This window comes from Saccopteryx bilineata, chromosome 3, assembly GCF_036850765.1.
Source record: "Saccopteryx bilineata isolate mSacBil1 chromosome 3, mSacBil1_pri_phased_curated, whole genome shotgun sequence".
Lineage (NCBI taxonomy): Eukaryota > Metazoa > Chordata > Mammalia > Chiroptera > Emballonuridae > Saccopteryx > Saccopteryx bilineata.
Window position 1 is genome coordinate 91,176,729 of NC_089492.1, and position 17,911 is coordinate 91,194,639.

Here is a 17,911-nt window from a genome sequence, read left to right on the forward strand (position 1 = left end):
ATAGACATGACAACTATGTGCTTATATTGTTTATGTATCCATCTCAGCATTTTGGATTATTCCTCACACAAATAGAGTCAGACAGGAGTTGTTTGTTGAATTGATTTTATAGGAAAAGCTAAACCAGAGTAGGGTTGCCAGATAAAATTTCAGATAATTTGAATTTCAGATGAACCACACATTTTTAGTATAAGTATGTTCTAAATGCATGTGATATACTTAGACAAGAGAATTATTTGCAGATTACCTTAATTTAAATTTAACAAAGAGTCCTGGAGTTATAGTTGCTAAATTCTGGCGACCTAAACCAGTGGAAGGGTGAAACCTACCCACTTAACCCGCAAGAAAATACCAGCAGAAGTAGGAGGAAAATGATAGTTGAGACTAAGAGAAATTTTTGACACTAGTATTTCTCTACTGATATTAGAGGAAGGGAAGAGTAGTACTGTTATCACCTCACCCCTTGTTTCATTTTCTTTTTTAACAGATGACAATGGAGAGCTGAATAATAGTTATTTGCCAAGAATAGTTCTACTAATGCACCGATGGTATTTATCTTCCACTGAATTGGCAGAAAAACTTCTCTGCATATATCTTTTCTACTACTGTGGAATTTTCACAATCGTAAATCAAGTTCTGTATTTATGTAGATAGAGTGTCTCACCAAAGCCAGTAAGTTAAGGTGAATAAATAAGTCTCAGTCAGTTATCCAGCTGTTTTGTGAATAGATTTAGCTGTCTAGACAAAACATCTGGTTGACGGACCAAAGAGTTGACTATCCAGCTGGATATGTTGGCTCTGCTTGAAAATAATCACTAGATATAAAGTAAAACAGGAGCTGTAGGCTGAGTGTCGCTAACCTGTCTTAAACATTTCTGCTGTTAGTACAATGAAAGAATATTTAACACTGATTCAGGACCCAATTTATTTCTTTTAGGATGGCTAAATGGTGGGCCTAGACTCGTAGTGGTCGGCAAACTCATTAGCCAACAGAGCCAAATATCAACAGTACAATGATTGAAATTTCTTTTGAGAGCCAAATTTTTTAAACTTAAACTATATAGATAAGTACATTCCAGTTTGCATGTGGATTTTGTGGAAGAGCCACACTCAAGGCGCCAAAGAGCCGCATGTGGCTTGCGAGCTGCAGTTTGCCGACCAGGGGCCTAGAGGATATGATTTAGATGTTTAGAAGTGCCAGTCAAAATACTATGATATGGCTCAGGCACAAACACCACCTAAGTTTTGCATCTTTCTTTACTGGCAAGACACAAAGAACATTCTAGCAGGTTCATTGTAATTTGCTGATGTTAATTTTAGATTTTTTTCTGAAAGAAGAGAAAAAAACAAGTTAGAAACTTCATTCTATAAGGGCTTTTAGCAGTTCATCAGCTGTCGTCCACAATGCAGTCCAAAAAGGTGGTTGAAAGCTGAATAACTAAAAATGGCAAAACAGTCTCACATTTATTAGGTTTCATTCCCCTAAATCTAATGTTTATTATATAACCACTAAGTTGGCTCCTAGAGGCTCTGCCTGCTTCAAGCCCAGGGGCCCCTGCAGAGGAGTGGGCAGCCCTACAGGGCTGGGGAGCCTGAGAGGGGTGGGCTCATCAGGTGTCATTAGGGCCCAGTGACACCTACTCACTTCAAACTTCTTTCATTTTCCACATCTTCCCTCCATCCTTCCACAGCTTCCGGGCAAATGGGAATGATGGAAAAGGTAAGGGGATATTCACCCTGCACAGAGGTCCCTGGAAGTGAGTCATATCCCCGTTCCCAGTGGCCCAGGGTTTCCAAGGGTCCCACTATTGAGGGTAGTACACAGGGAAGGATGGATGGGGTTGACTCAGTCTGGTCTCGTCCCTCCTCAGGATCCAAACACCATCCAAAGAGTGTGTCCCAAACAGCACTCTCATCATTAGTATGTCTGCTGATAATATAAAACACAAATTAAAGTGGATATTTAGACACAGCAAAGTCTCATAGTTGAAGTACAGAGTGTATAACAGTTGAAACTGCCTGTGAACTGACATTTCTTTAGAGATCTTTCCCTTTGGATCACTTGCTACTGCACACCTACAGTGCCTGGCTGGTAGCAGGGGCTCAATAAATATTTGTTAAAAAGAGCGTGAATAAATAGACATGAGAATAAATTGCAACACACCATGTGTAAATATACCTGAAAATGACATTCTCAAATACTAAAGAAATTAGAAAATATATATATATATGGCATTAATCCTAAATGCAATATATATATATATATATATATATATATATATATATTGGCTAAAATGCTACTTCTATGTATAACCAATTTTAAACGATCTCTAGTTGGTAGTATATTTGTAATTACAGTCGATGGGCATCACTTGGTAAGTGCTCAGAAAGGTAAAATGAATTTTATAAGTGACCTCTCTTCCAGACCAAAAAAGGACATCCCAGAGCAATAAATTATTCAGTGCTGACACCATCAAAACCCATTTCTCTCCCCATTTGAACATCCACATTACCCAACTGTCCCCAGTATGGCCTCTTATCAGGAATTCACCTGCGCTGATTAAACAGCTGCAGGCATAGGCAGAGGAAACGAAGCGCAAGGAGCTTTTCTTTAACGAGCGTACATACCGAAATGCCAGCGGAGAAAGCTGCGATGAATTTCGATTAAAGATCTGCTACTTCATGAGGTAAATATACTTCCACATTTAATGGTCTTGTCGTTTCTGGTTCTGGAATGGTTGACACTTTCCTTTTCCCCAAGCAGCAGACCTGGTTTGACAATAGAACCGACTTGGATTCCCTTTTATTTATTGATTTTGCTAAAACTGGCCCTCCTCTGTTCTTGCGGGTAGAATTTATCTTTATTTGGGACTTGAGCTCAAGCAGTGGTACATGTGATTAGGAAATGAAACCAGCTTTTTGAGTGAATTCTTTTTTTCTACTCTCTCGCCATACACACATTTCCACCTAACTTGCTATGAGTTGAGAGAAGCGTTTCTTTCTGGAGAGAGTCAGAAAGAGACGTTCAGCGTGGGAGTGGACATGGGTCCTTGATTGGAGAGAAAGAATGAGACTCACCATGATGGGTGGGGGCCAAGAGGTTGCTAACTGGGCCCATCATCTTGGATTCTTTGTTAAATGTAATATGTGAAATGATACTATAGTTTATGTGGACGTCCAGCTTAAAATCTTCTGGTTGTCAAAAATATTTGATGCCTTTCAGGTACTGGATTCTGAAATTTCCTGCAGAGTTTAATTTGGATCTTGGTTTGATCCGTATGACTGAAGAATTCAGAGAAGTAGCTAGTCAACTAGGATATGAAAAACACGTCAGCCTGATCGACATATCCAGCATGTAAGAGTGGTCCAAGCTCTTTACAAAGATCATGAGTTCGCTGTTTGGGGGAGGGAGTAGTGATGACCCTGCTGGACCTCAATCCATACCATTTCAGAATCAGAGTGTAGTGTGCTTCCTGGAGAAAGTCTTGCTGCAATGAGCACCACTGCACATAGTTCATTCTCCAACTTCAATTTCTTTATTTGTAAAACAGGGATAGTACCTTTCTCCGAGAGTTTTCACGAGCATCCAGAAAGTACATAAAATACCATGTGAAAGCACAGGACACATAATATATGTTCATTGTTTACTAAAATCTAGTTAATGTGCTCTGTGCCCTTGCCACTCATAGTGTGGTCTATGGGTAGGCAGCACTGGCATCACCTGATCACCTGAGAGCTCAATAGAAATGCAGGCTGTCAGGCTCCACCCTAAACCTGCTGAATTGGAAACTGCATTTTAATATGCTCATATGCTCATTCAAATTTGAGAAGCCCTGTACCATGCTGTTGTATCATCTGAGATCAGCCTAAGGCTGTACAGATGTTGACCACAGTTGTGCTATGAACTAGTTAGCTCAGTTATTAGCAACATGGTGCTACTTAGGCTAGCGTTTTATATCAACTATTTAGCTTTGCACAAAGAAAACTATTTTATGACCCTTAGTATGTGTTTCCATCTTGCAAATATATGCTCTTGTGTCCTAGGCATTCTTACTTTAGCCTATTTTCCTAGAATACTTCTTCAAGAGTGATCAACAGTGAGTGACCCAGGAATCATTAGGCATGTTGTTCAAAATATAGATTGTTTGGCCCTTGTCGGTGGCTCGGTGGATAGAATGTTGGCCTGGCATATGGACAGGATGTCCCTGGTTCAATTCCCGGTTAGGGCACATAAGAGAAGCGACTATATGCTTCTCTCTCCCCCTCTCTCTCCCCATCTCTCCCTCTTTCCCTCCAGCAGCCAGTGGCTCAATTGGTTTGAGCATAGCCCCAGGCACTGAGGATAGCTAGGTTGGTCCAAGCACATCAGCCTCAGGTACTAAAAATAGTTTGGTACTTGAGCATTGGCCCAAGATGGGAGTTGCCAGGTAGATCCCGGTCAGGGCACATGTGGGAATTTGTCTCACCATCTCCCCTCTTCTCACTTAAAAAAAAAAAGAAAAAAGATAATTATGGTTCATTCCCAGTAAATTAGAATCTCTGCAGTGAGGTCCTGGCGTCTGTCTTTATCACAAACTTCAAATTATCCATAACTTGCTGAAGTGTAAGAACCAGTTCCTAGTGGTTCCCATGGGCCTTAAATCACTATTTATGTATTGATGAACTCCCAAATTTATATACTTATCCCTGACCTCCCCCTTATGATCCAAACCTTACTGGCCACTAGAAAGAACAAGTAAGAGATTCTGGATGGATCAGTGCAAACCTACCCCATCTGGAAAAACAACTTGAAGTTTATGTTCTATTGGCGATGGGTCAGTGGTTTTCTTTTTAAAACTTCAGGACAGGGCGTGGATTTTGCACGAGCCCTTGGAAGCAAGCCAAGAGTTACAGAGTCAGTAGGTTAATAACTTCCACGGAGTGAAACAGGCTTTTGGCACACTGACCAGACTCACTCCTCTTTTGCAGACCTTCCTATGATTGGATGAGAAGAGTCACACAGAGGAAAAAAGTATCCAAGAAGGGAAAAGCCTGTCTGCTCTTTGACCATCTGGAGCCCATTGAATTGGCTGAGCACCTCACTTTTCTGGAGCATAAATCTTTTAGAAGGATTTCAGTAAGAAACCTGACATTTATTCTTCCAGAGATAACAACCGCCATGCCAACTTTCTGAAGAGCCATGTTTTCATACTCTGAAGTGTTGGCAGCCTCTGTCACTGTGCTCCATTGGAAAAGTGCCCTTAACTCACAGGAACAATCCCTTTCAACCAAAAATAAATATTATCCTGCCTTTATTTTATGGCTCAGGAGCTGTATATCTGTAACTGTATTTTCAATGTCCCCTTTCAGAGGACTAAATGGTTTTCTAAATATGCAGTAGAGGTTTAACCATTGAAGGTTTATTTAGCTCTGTTGACTTCTCCCAGGTGAATATATTTTGCTAGACCCCTTGTTTGGGGGAAGAAATATTTATTTAGGTTGGGCTTTGTATAAATGACTAATTATGGGTGTAGGTTAAAAACAGGAACTGTAGGCTTTGAGGAGAATCTCAACATCGGGGTGTTTGTTTCCCAGGGATGGAAATCCCCAATTAAATTTTTCTTTCCTACTATCTTTTTAGTGTTCCTTCTCTGTATCCCTTTTCTTCCTTTTGGCTGTGGCTTCTTCCTAGCCAGCTCCTCACTACCCGCTCTGATTATGGTATTTCCACAGTGGTTCACAAGCAGCCTTTGTCGTTGTCTCACCATGCTCTGGGGGAGTCACTGCTCTTCCTTCTTTTCCAAGATGTCAGGGAATGAATTACGTTATTCCTTGTGTAGAAGGACATGAGATGAGAAGTCTGGATTCTTTAGGCAGGCTATAAGAGGGAACCACCTGCACTGTTTATATGATAGAAGGCTCATATGTATTTGATGACATCCATGCTGACTTCCTCAAAATGTTTCTGTTTTACTAAAGAGCTGTCCTAAAACTTGATAAAATTTCTTGAAAAAATTTGAAATAATTTTATTTTATATTTATTTCCTCTTTTAATGCATGCCATTGTATCTCAAACTTGCCTGACCATTGGCAATTGCCAGTTGTGGGTGAAAATGGAGATTCTTAGGTTCTCAATTTGGAAAGACTGATCCTTTAGGTCTGGGATGTTCCCAGAAACCGCTCTTATAGCAAGTGTCCCAGGTAGATATTATGATTCAGCAATTTAGGATTCAATGGACTGTGACTTGGAGTCTTACCCTTTCCTCACCCCACCAACACTGTCATGTGTAAATAAGTGTATGTGTTGGGGAGAGAAATTTGGCAAAATAACATGCTAAAGGTACATATATATTTAAACTTAAAGGGTGCCATTAAAATGTGAGATGAAAGAAATTGTTATGCTATTATGAAACAATATCTTACCTCATTCATGCAACATTCTAATTTCTGATTTTGCAAAGTCTTCATTATAATTCCGACTTTCTGAACCTTCTTTTACTAGTTTACTGATTACCAGAGCTATGTCATCCATGGCTGCCTGGAGAATAACCCGACCCTGGAGAGATCTATTGCTTTATTTAATGGAATCTCCAAGTGGGTCCAGTTGATGGTTCTTAGCAAACCAACCCCCCAGCAAAGGGCAGAAGTCATCACAAAGTTTATCAATGTTGCCAAGGTATGTATTTGACTGGGGTTCTTAAAGTGTTCTAGATGTTCACTCACTCTGTTGAGGAATGTCATTGAGGAAATTTGGGGTTTGTAATATAAAGCAGTGGTCCCCAACCCCCGGGGCCACGGACCGGTACTGATCCATGGGCCATTTGGTACCGGTCCACAGAGAAAGAATAAATAACTTATATTATTTTCGTTTTATTTATATTTAAGTCTGAATGATGTTTTATTTTTAAAAAATGACCAGATTCCCTCTATTACATCTGTCTAAGACTCACTCTTGATGCTTGTCTCGGTCACGTGATACATTTATCTGTCCCACCCTAAAGGCCGGTCCGTGAAAATATTTTCTGACATTAAACCAGTCCATGGCCCAAAAAAGGTTGGGGACCACTGATATAAAGGACAACTAAACTACCCATAAATGTCTAATGAACAAATCATACTTCTCTCATGCAAGATTGCTTTTAATTGGCAAGCCCTAAAAGCACTTAATGTAGCTATTTTTTCTGTGAAATGATTAATATATTTTTCTAGTGGATTTTATTTTTTATTTATTTATTTTTTTTCATTTTTCTGAAGCTGGAAACAGGGAGAGACAGTCAGACAGACTCCCGCATGCGCCCGACCGGGATCCACCCGGCACGCCCACCAGGGGCGACGCTCTGCCCACCAGGGGGCGATGCTCTGCCCATCCTGGGCGTCGCCATGTTGCGACCAGAGCCACTCTAGCGCCTGAGGCAGAGGCCACAGAGCCATGCCCAGCGCCCGGGCCATCTTTGCTCCAATGGAGCCTTGGCTGCGGGAGGGGAAGAGAGAGACAGAGAGGAAAGTGCGGCGGAGGGGTGGAGAAGCAAATGGGCACTTCTCCTGTGTGCCCTGGCCGGGAATCGAACCCGGGTCCTCTGCACGCTAGGCCGACGCTCTACCGCTGAGCCAACCGGCCAGGGCTCTAGTGGATTTTATTTGCACTTCATTTTAAATGCTATTATTTTTCCCAGGTCCTTGTTATTAAATTGTGTATGCATTCACTTGTAATCCCGAAAGCTCAGGATAATTCAGAATTTTTACAAAGCATTGATGTTAACATTTTTGTATTGCAGAAGCTCCTTCAGCTAAAAAATTTTAATACCCTGATGGCGGTGGTGGGAGGCCTTAGTCATAGTTCCATTTCACGCCTCAAAGAGACTCATTCTCATCTTTCTTCAGAAGTTACAAAGGTAAAGTGGGTTGGATCCTAATCCTAAGTAAAAAAACCCCTCATTTTAAAACTGTTTAGAGGTAGGATACTCTTAACAAATGTCACCCAGAGGAGGAAGGTTTTCTTCTCAGACAGTGTTGGTTACACATGGGGGATAAAATAAAGGGAATAGACACGTCACCTGGAAAACAGGTTGGGGGTGGCAGTAAGCGTCCCAGTAAGAATCCCTTGATACTATTCTGTACTGAAGTTGTAAATATTCAAAAAGTATGTATTTGGTGCTTCTTATGTGATAGGCACAGTGATACACACAGTGGGTACAAGGCAAATATGAAATTATTCTTATCCTCCCCTACCTAAATGAAGTGTTTGGATGCCCGCTCTATTCATTGAACTGCATTCAACTCAGCGCAAAATACAGGGGATGGGGAGACACAGGCCTCGTATAGAAAGTCTTTAGATTTATCATTGATTTGTCAGTAATAAAAGTATATTTTTAAAAAAAGTCAATGATCATTTCCCAAGTCTATTCATCATTTGCCATATTTATTTCCAGACAACTATAATAATATTTTTCTTTACTGAGCAAAAAGAAGCATTTCACCCTTATGTAAAGATTTCCTTGTAAATGTATACTTTGTTGTATCAGTAAAGACACTTTCAGCTCTTTTTTCTTTTTTTTTAACTCTTGAAATTGCTTAAACAATAAAGAAATGGGTCATCTTCTCTCCTGCCCAGAAGTCCGGAGGCAGGGCTGACTTCAGGCATGGTCTGATCAGAGCTCTGCCTCAGTTGTGCTGCCTTCCTGAGAGTATCAGTTTTTGTTTTGTTTTGTTTCATCAGATTGGTTTCCCTCCCAATTAGGCTGTCTGCAGAATATTATGCTCTCTTGTTCACAAAGGGTGGAGACAGAGAAAACTCCCCTCTTCATCTTGCCCCTAAGGAATTAAAGACCTTTTTTTAGACAGATTTTACCATCTCAAGTCACACGCCCACTCTTAGACCAGTAACAGTTGCCAGAATAATACAACATACTGATTGGCTTAACTCTGTGTTCCTGACCCAATCACAAGCCACAGGGGCTAAATTATGGTGATAGGAAATCAGAATCCATCTTTAGACCTGGGGATAGAAACAACTCCATCTGGGTCATAGAGGCTGCTTTGGGAAAAAGTAGACCGATCACCAGTAGGGTCTATTAGGAAGGTCTGGTTGCTGTTAGGCTTGTCCATATAAACAGGAGGATGTAAACCACAGAAGCACTGCTGTCTGACTTCAGACACTGCACTCATTCCAAGTATGATGGGGCTTGTTATGTGTTTCATTTTCCTTTAGCTTTGGACTCAATTTCAAGTAAAGAGCAAAACACATTTTAAATGTTGTGAAATTCAACAAATGTGAATTCAACAGAGGCTCACCAAGGCTTTGAACCACCGGTGTTTCTTTAAAAAATTATTTATTTGAGCTTCCCTTTCTTATAGAAAAGGAAAGTGAGGCCCTAAAAAGTGAAGTGACTTGATCAAGGCCACCCATCTGGTTAGTGGCAGAGTTCAAAACCGCAGCTGTCTCACACCTCAGTGTGACTTTTCCAAACCCTCACTGCCCCAGATCAACCTTCAAGTTAGTAGCGCAAATGCTACTTTCTTGAAATAACTAGGAAATTTTAATGTACTACATATTTAAACATAATATAATACATCCTTGTACTTGTGGATCGTAATATTTGCATTAATTGCAAAATATTTATATATACATGGTATTTAACTCCCCAACTTCCCTAATAGGGAAGCAGAGGTGTGGGCTATTTGCATATTGTAGCAGAATGGAACAGGCTGTCCGGCTCATAGCCAGGCCTAGTACCTTTTTCTTTCTTTTTCTTTTCTTTTCTTAATTAATTTTAATGGGGTGACATTAATAAATCAGGGTACATATGTTCAGAGAAAATATCTCCAGGTTATTTTGACATTTAATTATGTTGCATACCCATCACCCAAAGTCAAATTGTCTTCCATCACCTTCTATCTAGTTTTCTTTGTGCCCCTCCCCTCCCCACTCTCCCTCTCTCTCCTCCCTCCCCCACCTCCCCATAACCACCACACTCTTGTCCATGTCTCTTAGTCTCGTTTTTATGTCCCACCTATGTATGGAATCATGCAGTTCTTAGTTTTTTCTGATTTGCTTATTTCACTCTGTATAATGTTATCAAGATCCATCCATGTTGTTATAAATGATCCGATGTCATCATTTCTTATGGCTGAGTAGTATTCCATAGTATATAACTACATTACCATTTCTTTCTTTTTCCTGTTCAATATTCCTTGTATCAACATTGGTGCAATGGATAACTTCTCTCAGTAGCCAAGGAATTTCCTAGCCACACACTGTAGGCCTGAGGGTGGGCAGATGGACAGGTTGAAAATTCTCCTTTTCCATCTGTTCCCAGAACTGGAACGAAATGATGGAGCTGGTCTCCTCCAACGGCAACTACTGCAATTACCGCAAGGCCTTTGCTGACTGCGATGGCTTCAAAATCCCCATCCTTGGCGTGCACTTGAAAGACTTGATAGCAGTCCATGTCATTTTCCCAGACTGGATGGAGGAGAACAAAGTGAATATTGTGAAAATGCACCAGCTCTCCGTCACCCTGAGTGAACTGGTCTCCCTGCAGAATGCCTCCCACCACTTAGAGCCCAACATGGATTTGATCAACCTGCTCACGGTGAGTCCAAGGGATTGGGGTTAGTGCTAATAACTCTCCTGCACTGCATGTCCCAGGGAAAGCAGAAAGATCTGTGCCCGCAGTCCACTGGGAGTGGAGGGGGTGGAGCGGGGAGGTTGAATTCAGGGTCAGTGGATAGGGAGAAATCTCAAAGGAAGGGAACCCTGTACCCATGAACGCATGCCTTAAGATTCTTAACTTCAGAGTGAAGACATTTCCCTTTGCTTTAAAGAGCCCAGTTTCTGCCCCTGCAGCTCCAGTTTCTGGAATGCTTAGCGAGGCCGTCTTCAGCCCCTCACGCTTCCTTCATCACATTCATGTAATGAATCTCCTCCTTGTAAGTGTCCTCAGCCATCGGCTCCTCTTTATCCTCACTGCACGGCTGCTGTTGAGGCCTGGAGTCATGCGAGGACCTCCTTTGGGAGCTGCCCCTCTCTGCTGAACTCCCTGAACCCTGAGATACCGGGCTTTGGAGGCACCTCTGGACTCCTTCTCTGACTCTCAACCTAGTCTTGTTTGTCATCACCGCCCGCATCACAGCTGCCTTGGAGGAATGGTGGATTTCTTATACTTCCACCATGAACTGTTTACCTTCTGCTTCCTGGTCTTGCACTGTCTCAAAATTCCCTTCCCTACACACCCCCATGTCGAGACCCAATTCGAAAGCCTCTGTCTTTCTGGAGTGTTCTCTGTCCCCTTCCAAGCACTAATGCACCCATTGCATGTATTGCCTTTGCACTGTATGCTTTCTTCACTGTAGGAGGTGTCACTTGGCAATAGATTTAGTTTTTCTGTTTATCTGACTTATACATCACATGGCCCAGCACCTATCACAAAACCTGGCATATTTAGGAGCTCAAAAGGTGAATTAAATGCTTTGTTGAGAAGTGATGTTTAGAAGTTCACCTACCATTCATATTTTGCGGCATTTTTAACACATACCTTTAGCTGGTGTCCAGATCTGAGCACCTTTAGACACATCACACGCTGCCTCTTGGTCGGGGGATGAGGCAGAACCCCATCTCTCACTCTTGCTAAACAAGTGGAGGAAAACTTCTCTGTTTAGGTTTATGACACTGCAGCGTCTGACTGGCTGCAGTACCGAATCAGCTATTTTTCTTTAATTACCATGAAAAATAAAAACAATTATCTTTCTGCAGCTCTGGGGGCCTAAATCCCTAGGCCTGCCACACTGGAATAGAGTATGTTCCTAGACCTCCTCACCAACTCTTCCTAGAGCACATAATTGTTTACCAAAGGAGAGAACCCCTAAGTGATGCCAACTCTACCCTTAGAATAAAGCAGAAGTAGCCAACCCAGAGAAACACAAATCTCTTGGGGTTAAGTTTGTGTGACAAACAGTAAACACATAGCCATTCTCTATTGGGGAAGAAAACTCTCACAATAATCCAGGCACCTGTGTTTATTAATCATTTGCCATGTAAATCTGTCTCCATGAATAAGTGTCCAGAGTGGCAGCTTCAAATTGACTGCAAACCCACAGACACAGGTGATGTCTGCGGACCAGCCTAAGTTTCATGTATCTATGTCCATACTGTCTCCATGATGTGGAGGAGAATGTCACCGAGAAGAAAAATACACTTCAGATCATTTCTCATCCAGAAAAAAAGATAATGATGGAGGAGGGAAATTATTTTGAGTTATAAATGCAGCAAGCAACATCATAATAGATTTCTAGAGAAAAATATTGAAGGATTTGTGAATGAAACTTTTGGGATGTGAATCAAAAACCTGAACTGGAGAAACAAAAGCCAAGAAATAACTACTTTTTTTTCTGAGAAGAAAGAAAAAGATGGCAGTTCAATCTTTCTTTCTCGTATGGAAGGAAAATTTGATGCTACCACGCACCGTATTTAGTAATGGCAGCATTATGTAATATAGTGTGATATTATATAGCCTATCTAGCTTTCAGCCCTGCCTCTATAATTACTTAGCGTTGTCTCCTTGCTAATGAGCCTTGACTTTGGAATTTTCTGAAAGGATTTTGTGATCATTTGTAAGGTCTCTTCCAGCTCTAAATTTAGGATTCAAGATAGAAGGAATGGTGGAGCCTTGAGAATAAGTAACCAAGTGCCAACGTGATTCTGTGACTCCAACCCAGAGACTCGTTGGGATGGCACAGTCCCTCCTATGAACACCGATCATCGAGCCAGTTTCTATTCAAAGCCAAGATCCTTCCTCTCTCTTTACAACCAAGGAGAAAGTTCAGTGCACTGGAATACACATTCATTCTCCCTGGCCACGGGCGGATTAAAGTCCTCAGAATGAGGATCGAGGACACTCCCATGAGGTGTTTACTAGAGCGGACATTTCATGAAGCACCTACTGGGTGGGCTAGAACCGCAGGATTGACTGCAGCTGCCCAAATGCATGTGAGGGTGTCTGTAAGCACATCAGTTAAAAGGTGATTCATTTTGGCCCAAGACTCTAGATCAAGTTTCTGCCTGAAGCGACTGCTTCTAAACATGGTCCCCAGAGAGGAAGCCAATATATGATTGAGAGCCCTGGAAGATAAAAAGGAAAAGTTTTAAGTTAATCAACAGTTACTAAATGTCCATTCTGTGCAACAGGTTGCCTAGTGATGCGTGAGCTTTCTGTAATAATTGATTACAGTTTTCATAATACTTTTCATATACATTTTCCTGGTAGCTTCTCACAGCTTTGGAGAAGAAACTGAGATTTATAAAGGATAAAACGCTTGCAAATGGCAAACTTCTAAATCCCAGCTTGGGCCTCTCTCTCTGTCTCTCTCTCTCTCTCTCTCTCTCTGATGGACATTTACTCTATAATGTGGAAATACTGTTGGCATTTATTTTTTTATTTTGCATTTGTAAAAGTTAAGTAATCTTCTTTATGGATGTATAAAGAAAGAGTTGATTACAGAACAGATTCTGTGGGGCAGGGACTAAGTATGCCATTTTTATCACTGTCACTTTAGCCCCCTGAATGTCTGCACACATGAAGGAAGGGCCCCCCCCCAGACTGTTGGTGTTTAGAGTGTTCTCTTCAGGGAAGAGTTTTTTTTTTTTTAATTGTGATCCCAATTCACATATCAGGAGCTTTAAAAGCTGATGCTTCTTGTTTCACGGTATACAAAATAGTCTGACTCTCTTCATAATATTTTTAGATCTATCAGTTACTTTTACCATTCTGACTATATGCAAATAACTGGAAAGCCCCTGTATTTTTACAGTCTTATAAGAAAAATAATGAAAGAAAAATTGCAAAAATGGTCAATGGAGATAGTTTGATGACCAGATGTGTTTTATGTTATAATTTTCCCATCCAGGTCATGCAGATCCTAATGTTAAGACTGAATCCACACCATCTTTGCCAACAGGGTTGGGAGTAAATGCAGCAACCTGAAATAGTGACAGAACATTTTTTTAGAAACAACCAGACTTAAAATATGTTAGACACAAGCAAATATTTTTGAAATCCCATTGGCAGGCTGCCTATATTATAAAAATGGTATAGGAAATTGAACAGGTCATTTTGGGTAGGGCTGTAAAGTCCAGAGGAAATCTGAAGAAGCAAGTAGAATCATAGCAGGGAAAACAGGGTCAACAGGGGTAACCCAGAGGACAGCTCTATGTTCACCAATGAGCGCAGCAGTGTTGGGCTGCTGCGCTGACTAGAAACCAAAGACTACAGTTCCTGTCTGTGTGGTCTTCTAAACAAATCCTATTGGACACACACAATAGTCCTGGGAGGGAGAGGAGCTATTATTTATGATTCCATTTAATGGATTAGGAGACTGAGACTTTCTCCTTGCTTGTGAAGAGAGAGGAAGGATCCTGGCTTTGAATAGAAACTGGCTTGATCATCGGTGTTCAGAGGAGGGACTGTGCCATAACAAGAAGGTTAATGACTCACCCAGGTTCACAACACTAGTAAATGGAGAGCAAACATTGGAAGAAGATCAAAATGCTTCTATTGTAGGCTCAAATATCTGTTCATGGGATGTATGAAAACACCCAAGGATGTTTTGTGTCTTTTGAAGGGATGGGTGAGAATTGTCCAGGCTTAAGTTTCATGGCTCTTCTGATTTATGTGAGTGAGACAGTGTAGATTAAGCTTTTTTAGATTTTTTAAATACTTTTTTAATTGATTTTTTTAGAGAGAGAGAGAGAGAGGAAAGGAGAGAGGAAAAAAACATTGATTTGTTGTTCAACTTATTTATAAATTTATTGGTATGTGCCCTGGCTGGGGATCAAACTCACAACCTTGGTGTGTCAAGATGATGCTCTTAACCAACTGAGCTAACCAGTTAGGGCTAGATTTTTCAGATTTTATCCATACTCTAACATCTTGGTCTTCTTGTTCCTGCCTGTGCTGATCTTTTGCTCCCTCTTCCTTTGTCCAAGTTCTCCCAGTCGGCCCCAATTCACAAGTTCCTCTGTCAATCAGTCCTGATCATTTCTGTCTTTGGTGTCTCTCACACATGATAATAATATTGCAGTAACAGCTATATTAATAGCAATAACATCAATAACACTAAATTACATTCTTATATTTTACCATGTCCCAGGTCCTGTGTGAAGGACTTTACATGCATTAGGCCATTTGATCTGATAAAAATCTAATTCAGCAGAGATTTTTTTTTTAAATTATTTATTTATTTATTCATTTTTAGAGAGGAGAGAAAGAGGGAGAGAGAGAAACAGAGAGAAAGAAGGGGGGAGGAGCTGGAAGCATCAACTCCCATATGTGCCTTGACCAGGCAAGCCCAGGGTTTCAAACCGGCTACCTCAGCATTTCCAGGTTGACGCTTTATCCACTGCGCCACCACAGGTCAGGCAAATTCAGCAGAGATTTTTATGATCATGTCTATTTCACAGATTTGGAAACTGAATGTGTCAGAGGAAATAATTGGCTTAAAGTCAGAGTTTATAGGCAGCAGGCTTAGCATTCGAACTCAGACCCACACATCCCCAAAACCTTTCCCTCATGCTTTATGCCCTGCCTCCCTGAACAATTTGTATAACACTTAGAGTGGGACAACTTATTTCACATTTAGCATGTGTTACCCTTTGTTGATAATATTACATCTTTTGTGGGTGTGTGTTCAGGTCCTATTTATTTTAGCAAATTGTCAGGCCTTTGAGGGCAGGAATGAATATACCTTTTTATATCACCAGGACTTAGCACAATGCCCTAAAATAGTAGAAATCTAGTAATTTCCTCTTAATTTCTATAGTTCTGCAATTAGACCTCTAAGATAGCATTTATTACATTTACAAGTCTTATTGCATCTGCTCTTGCTTTTAAACATCGAGAATGCCTTACCTCCAGTTCAGTGCTTCGTACTTAGAAGCTGTTCAATAAGGATTATTGAGGAGTTGAGTCAGTGGTTCTTGTTAATGCTGATGACTATAGGTTTAATTTTTTCTCTTTTCAATTTTATTTTCCACCTCTGCATGCCATCTTTGTACAATTCCACATTCACTCAAGTTATAGGCATGAGCTTGAATATTCATTTGAAAAGTATTTCAGCAATTCAAGTACATAAATATGAGCCAACGTAATTACTTATCCATTCCAATTTTTTGTAGCTTTCGCTGGACCTCTATCACACAGAAGATGATATTTATAAACTGTCACTGGTGCTGGAGCCTAGAAATTCTAAATCGGTAGGTATTGCTTTCTCTCTGAGGATCAGTGCCAAACACCATGGTTTGTCATTTAAAGTTACTGGCTGATGGAGTGGTGCTTTGTGATCTAAAGATTGAAGAATTAAAAAATTTATATTATTCCCTTTTTAGCAGTAAAACATCTTAGCCCTGACAGTTTGAGAATTATTTCTTTACATAGGCTAGTAAAGAAGAACAGAATTTGCAGGTATGCTATTTTACTATTGATCTCTATGGGTTGTATCCTCTCTGAGAACTCATTTACATATAGAAACAAAACAAACAAAAAAAGAACTGTAACTCATATTAATGTTAAAACTCATTTAGACCCTTCCAGGCTTTTTGAATAATCTCATACAACATAAAATTAGATTTAATAAATTTGTAATACCCTGATCATAATTCATGAATTTCTCAACTAATGATGGACCCCAATCAGAATTTTAATATTACATTCACTAGTGTCTCAATTGATGGCTGAATCTTTGTAAAGAAATATTGTATAATGAGATTGTAAACTTGCATTACTGAATGTACCGTACTCATCAGTTTTAGCAAGTGGACTATACCTTAGGAGTATTAAAAAAAACAAAACCTGGGTGAATTTGTAATTTACAATGAGGATAAAGTTTGCATCTTGAAGGAAACGGGGTCTATGGTTGCTTCTTATATCCTGAGATACATTTTGTTTAAAAGTTTCATGCTTATCTCCTGACCAGCTGACCTCTGTGGCACATCGCCAGCAACTGTAGACCCTAAGTCTATCCATCTATTCAAACCTGCAGTGGTTCTGCTTTATGACACCGAAGGAGGCAGAATGAGCACCCTTCTCTGGCACTGGGAGAGCGTGAACATGAGTCTCAGCCAGGTGACCTGGGTAGCATCTGTTCTTAAGATAGTGAGTGTGATGGTTCCATCCGCATGTTCATCTCCTGCCTGTCCTCAGAGACCCGTCTCCTGGAGACACTGCAGAACAGAACTATGGGGAAGATAAAGCAAAAGCAAAGGGAAGAGTGGGGACCTAGACTCTTCAAAGTTATCAGGACAAAGAGAGCTAGAGAGACAGGTAAAGTTATTAGGGGATAAGAAGAGGAATTTGTAAGCTCCTCCCTCATCGCATAGCTTTGATGAGGTGAAGCTGGCTGTGGTGTGGTCAGCCATACCGCACATGCGCACACAGCATTTCCACCTCCGACCCCCTCCTTTACCTATAACCAGATACCTTCGTTGCTGCCTGTCGGTTGTTGGGTGTCTGGCAGGGCATCAATATGTTATCTCATTAACTCTGTTAAGGAAACTGAGTCTGGTGAACACAGGCCTCCAGTAAGTGGGAGAACTGGGATTTGGCCTCAAGCCTCTCTGTCTGCAACGTGCCTTTTCTACTGCAGGACGCTGCCGGTCATTTTCCCACCATCGCTTGTGGAAGCAGGGTCGGATCGACCACTTGAACACATTTGCCTGATTTGTACTCTTTAGACTTACTTTAGTTTATTTTCAGGATAAAATTTTGCCGATTTGGGGAGACATTTCCATCAAATATATACTGCTCACAAAAATTAGAGAGTATTTAAAAATGAATATGATGCGATAAAATATCCCCTAATTTTTGTGAGCAGTATAGAAAGGTCTTATTTCTTATAAAGGCAGACACTTTCAAAGCCCCTCTCAATGCTACAATCCTGTGAG

General features: G+C 40.8%; 1 protein-coding gene across 3 annotated transcripts in view; it reads left to right on the top strand.

Moving 5' to 3' along the window:
- RASGRP3 (RAS guanyl releasing protein 3) overlaps positions 1 to 17,911 on the top strand; it is a 105,034-nt gene that overhangs the window by 65,983 nt on the left and 21,140 nt on the right. Inside the window, exons 4-11 of one of the 3 annotated variants that reach the window (XM_066266887.1) lie at positions 488 to 590; positions 2,625 to 2,687; positions 3,224 to 3,355; positions 4,969 to 5,116; positions 6,482 to 6,655; positions 7,755 to 7,871; positions 10,296 to 10,571; positions 16,148 to 16,225. In XM_066266887.1, the coding sequence (XP_066122984.1) occupies positions 488 to 590; positions 2,625 to 2,687; positions 3,224 to 3,355; positions 4,969 to 5,116; positions 6,482 to 6,655; positions 7,755 to 7,871; positions 10,296 to 10,571; positions 16,148 to 16,225 (1,091 nt within the window). Of the gene's footprint in view, positions 1 to 487; positions 591 to 2,531; positions 2,688 to 3,223; positions 3,356 to 4,968; positions 5,117 to 6,481; positions 6,656 to 7,754; positions 7,872 to 10,295; positions 10,572 to 16,147; positions 16,226 to 17,911 lie in introns of those variants that run through there. The other 2 variants (XM_066266885.1, XM_066266886.1) reach the window with 2 other exon arrangements.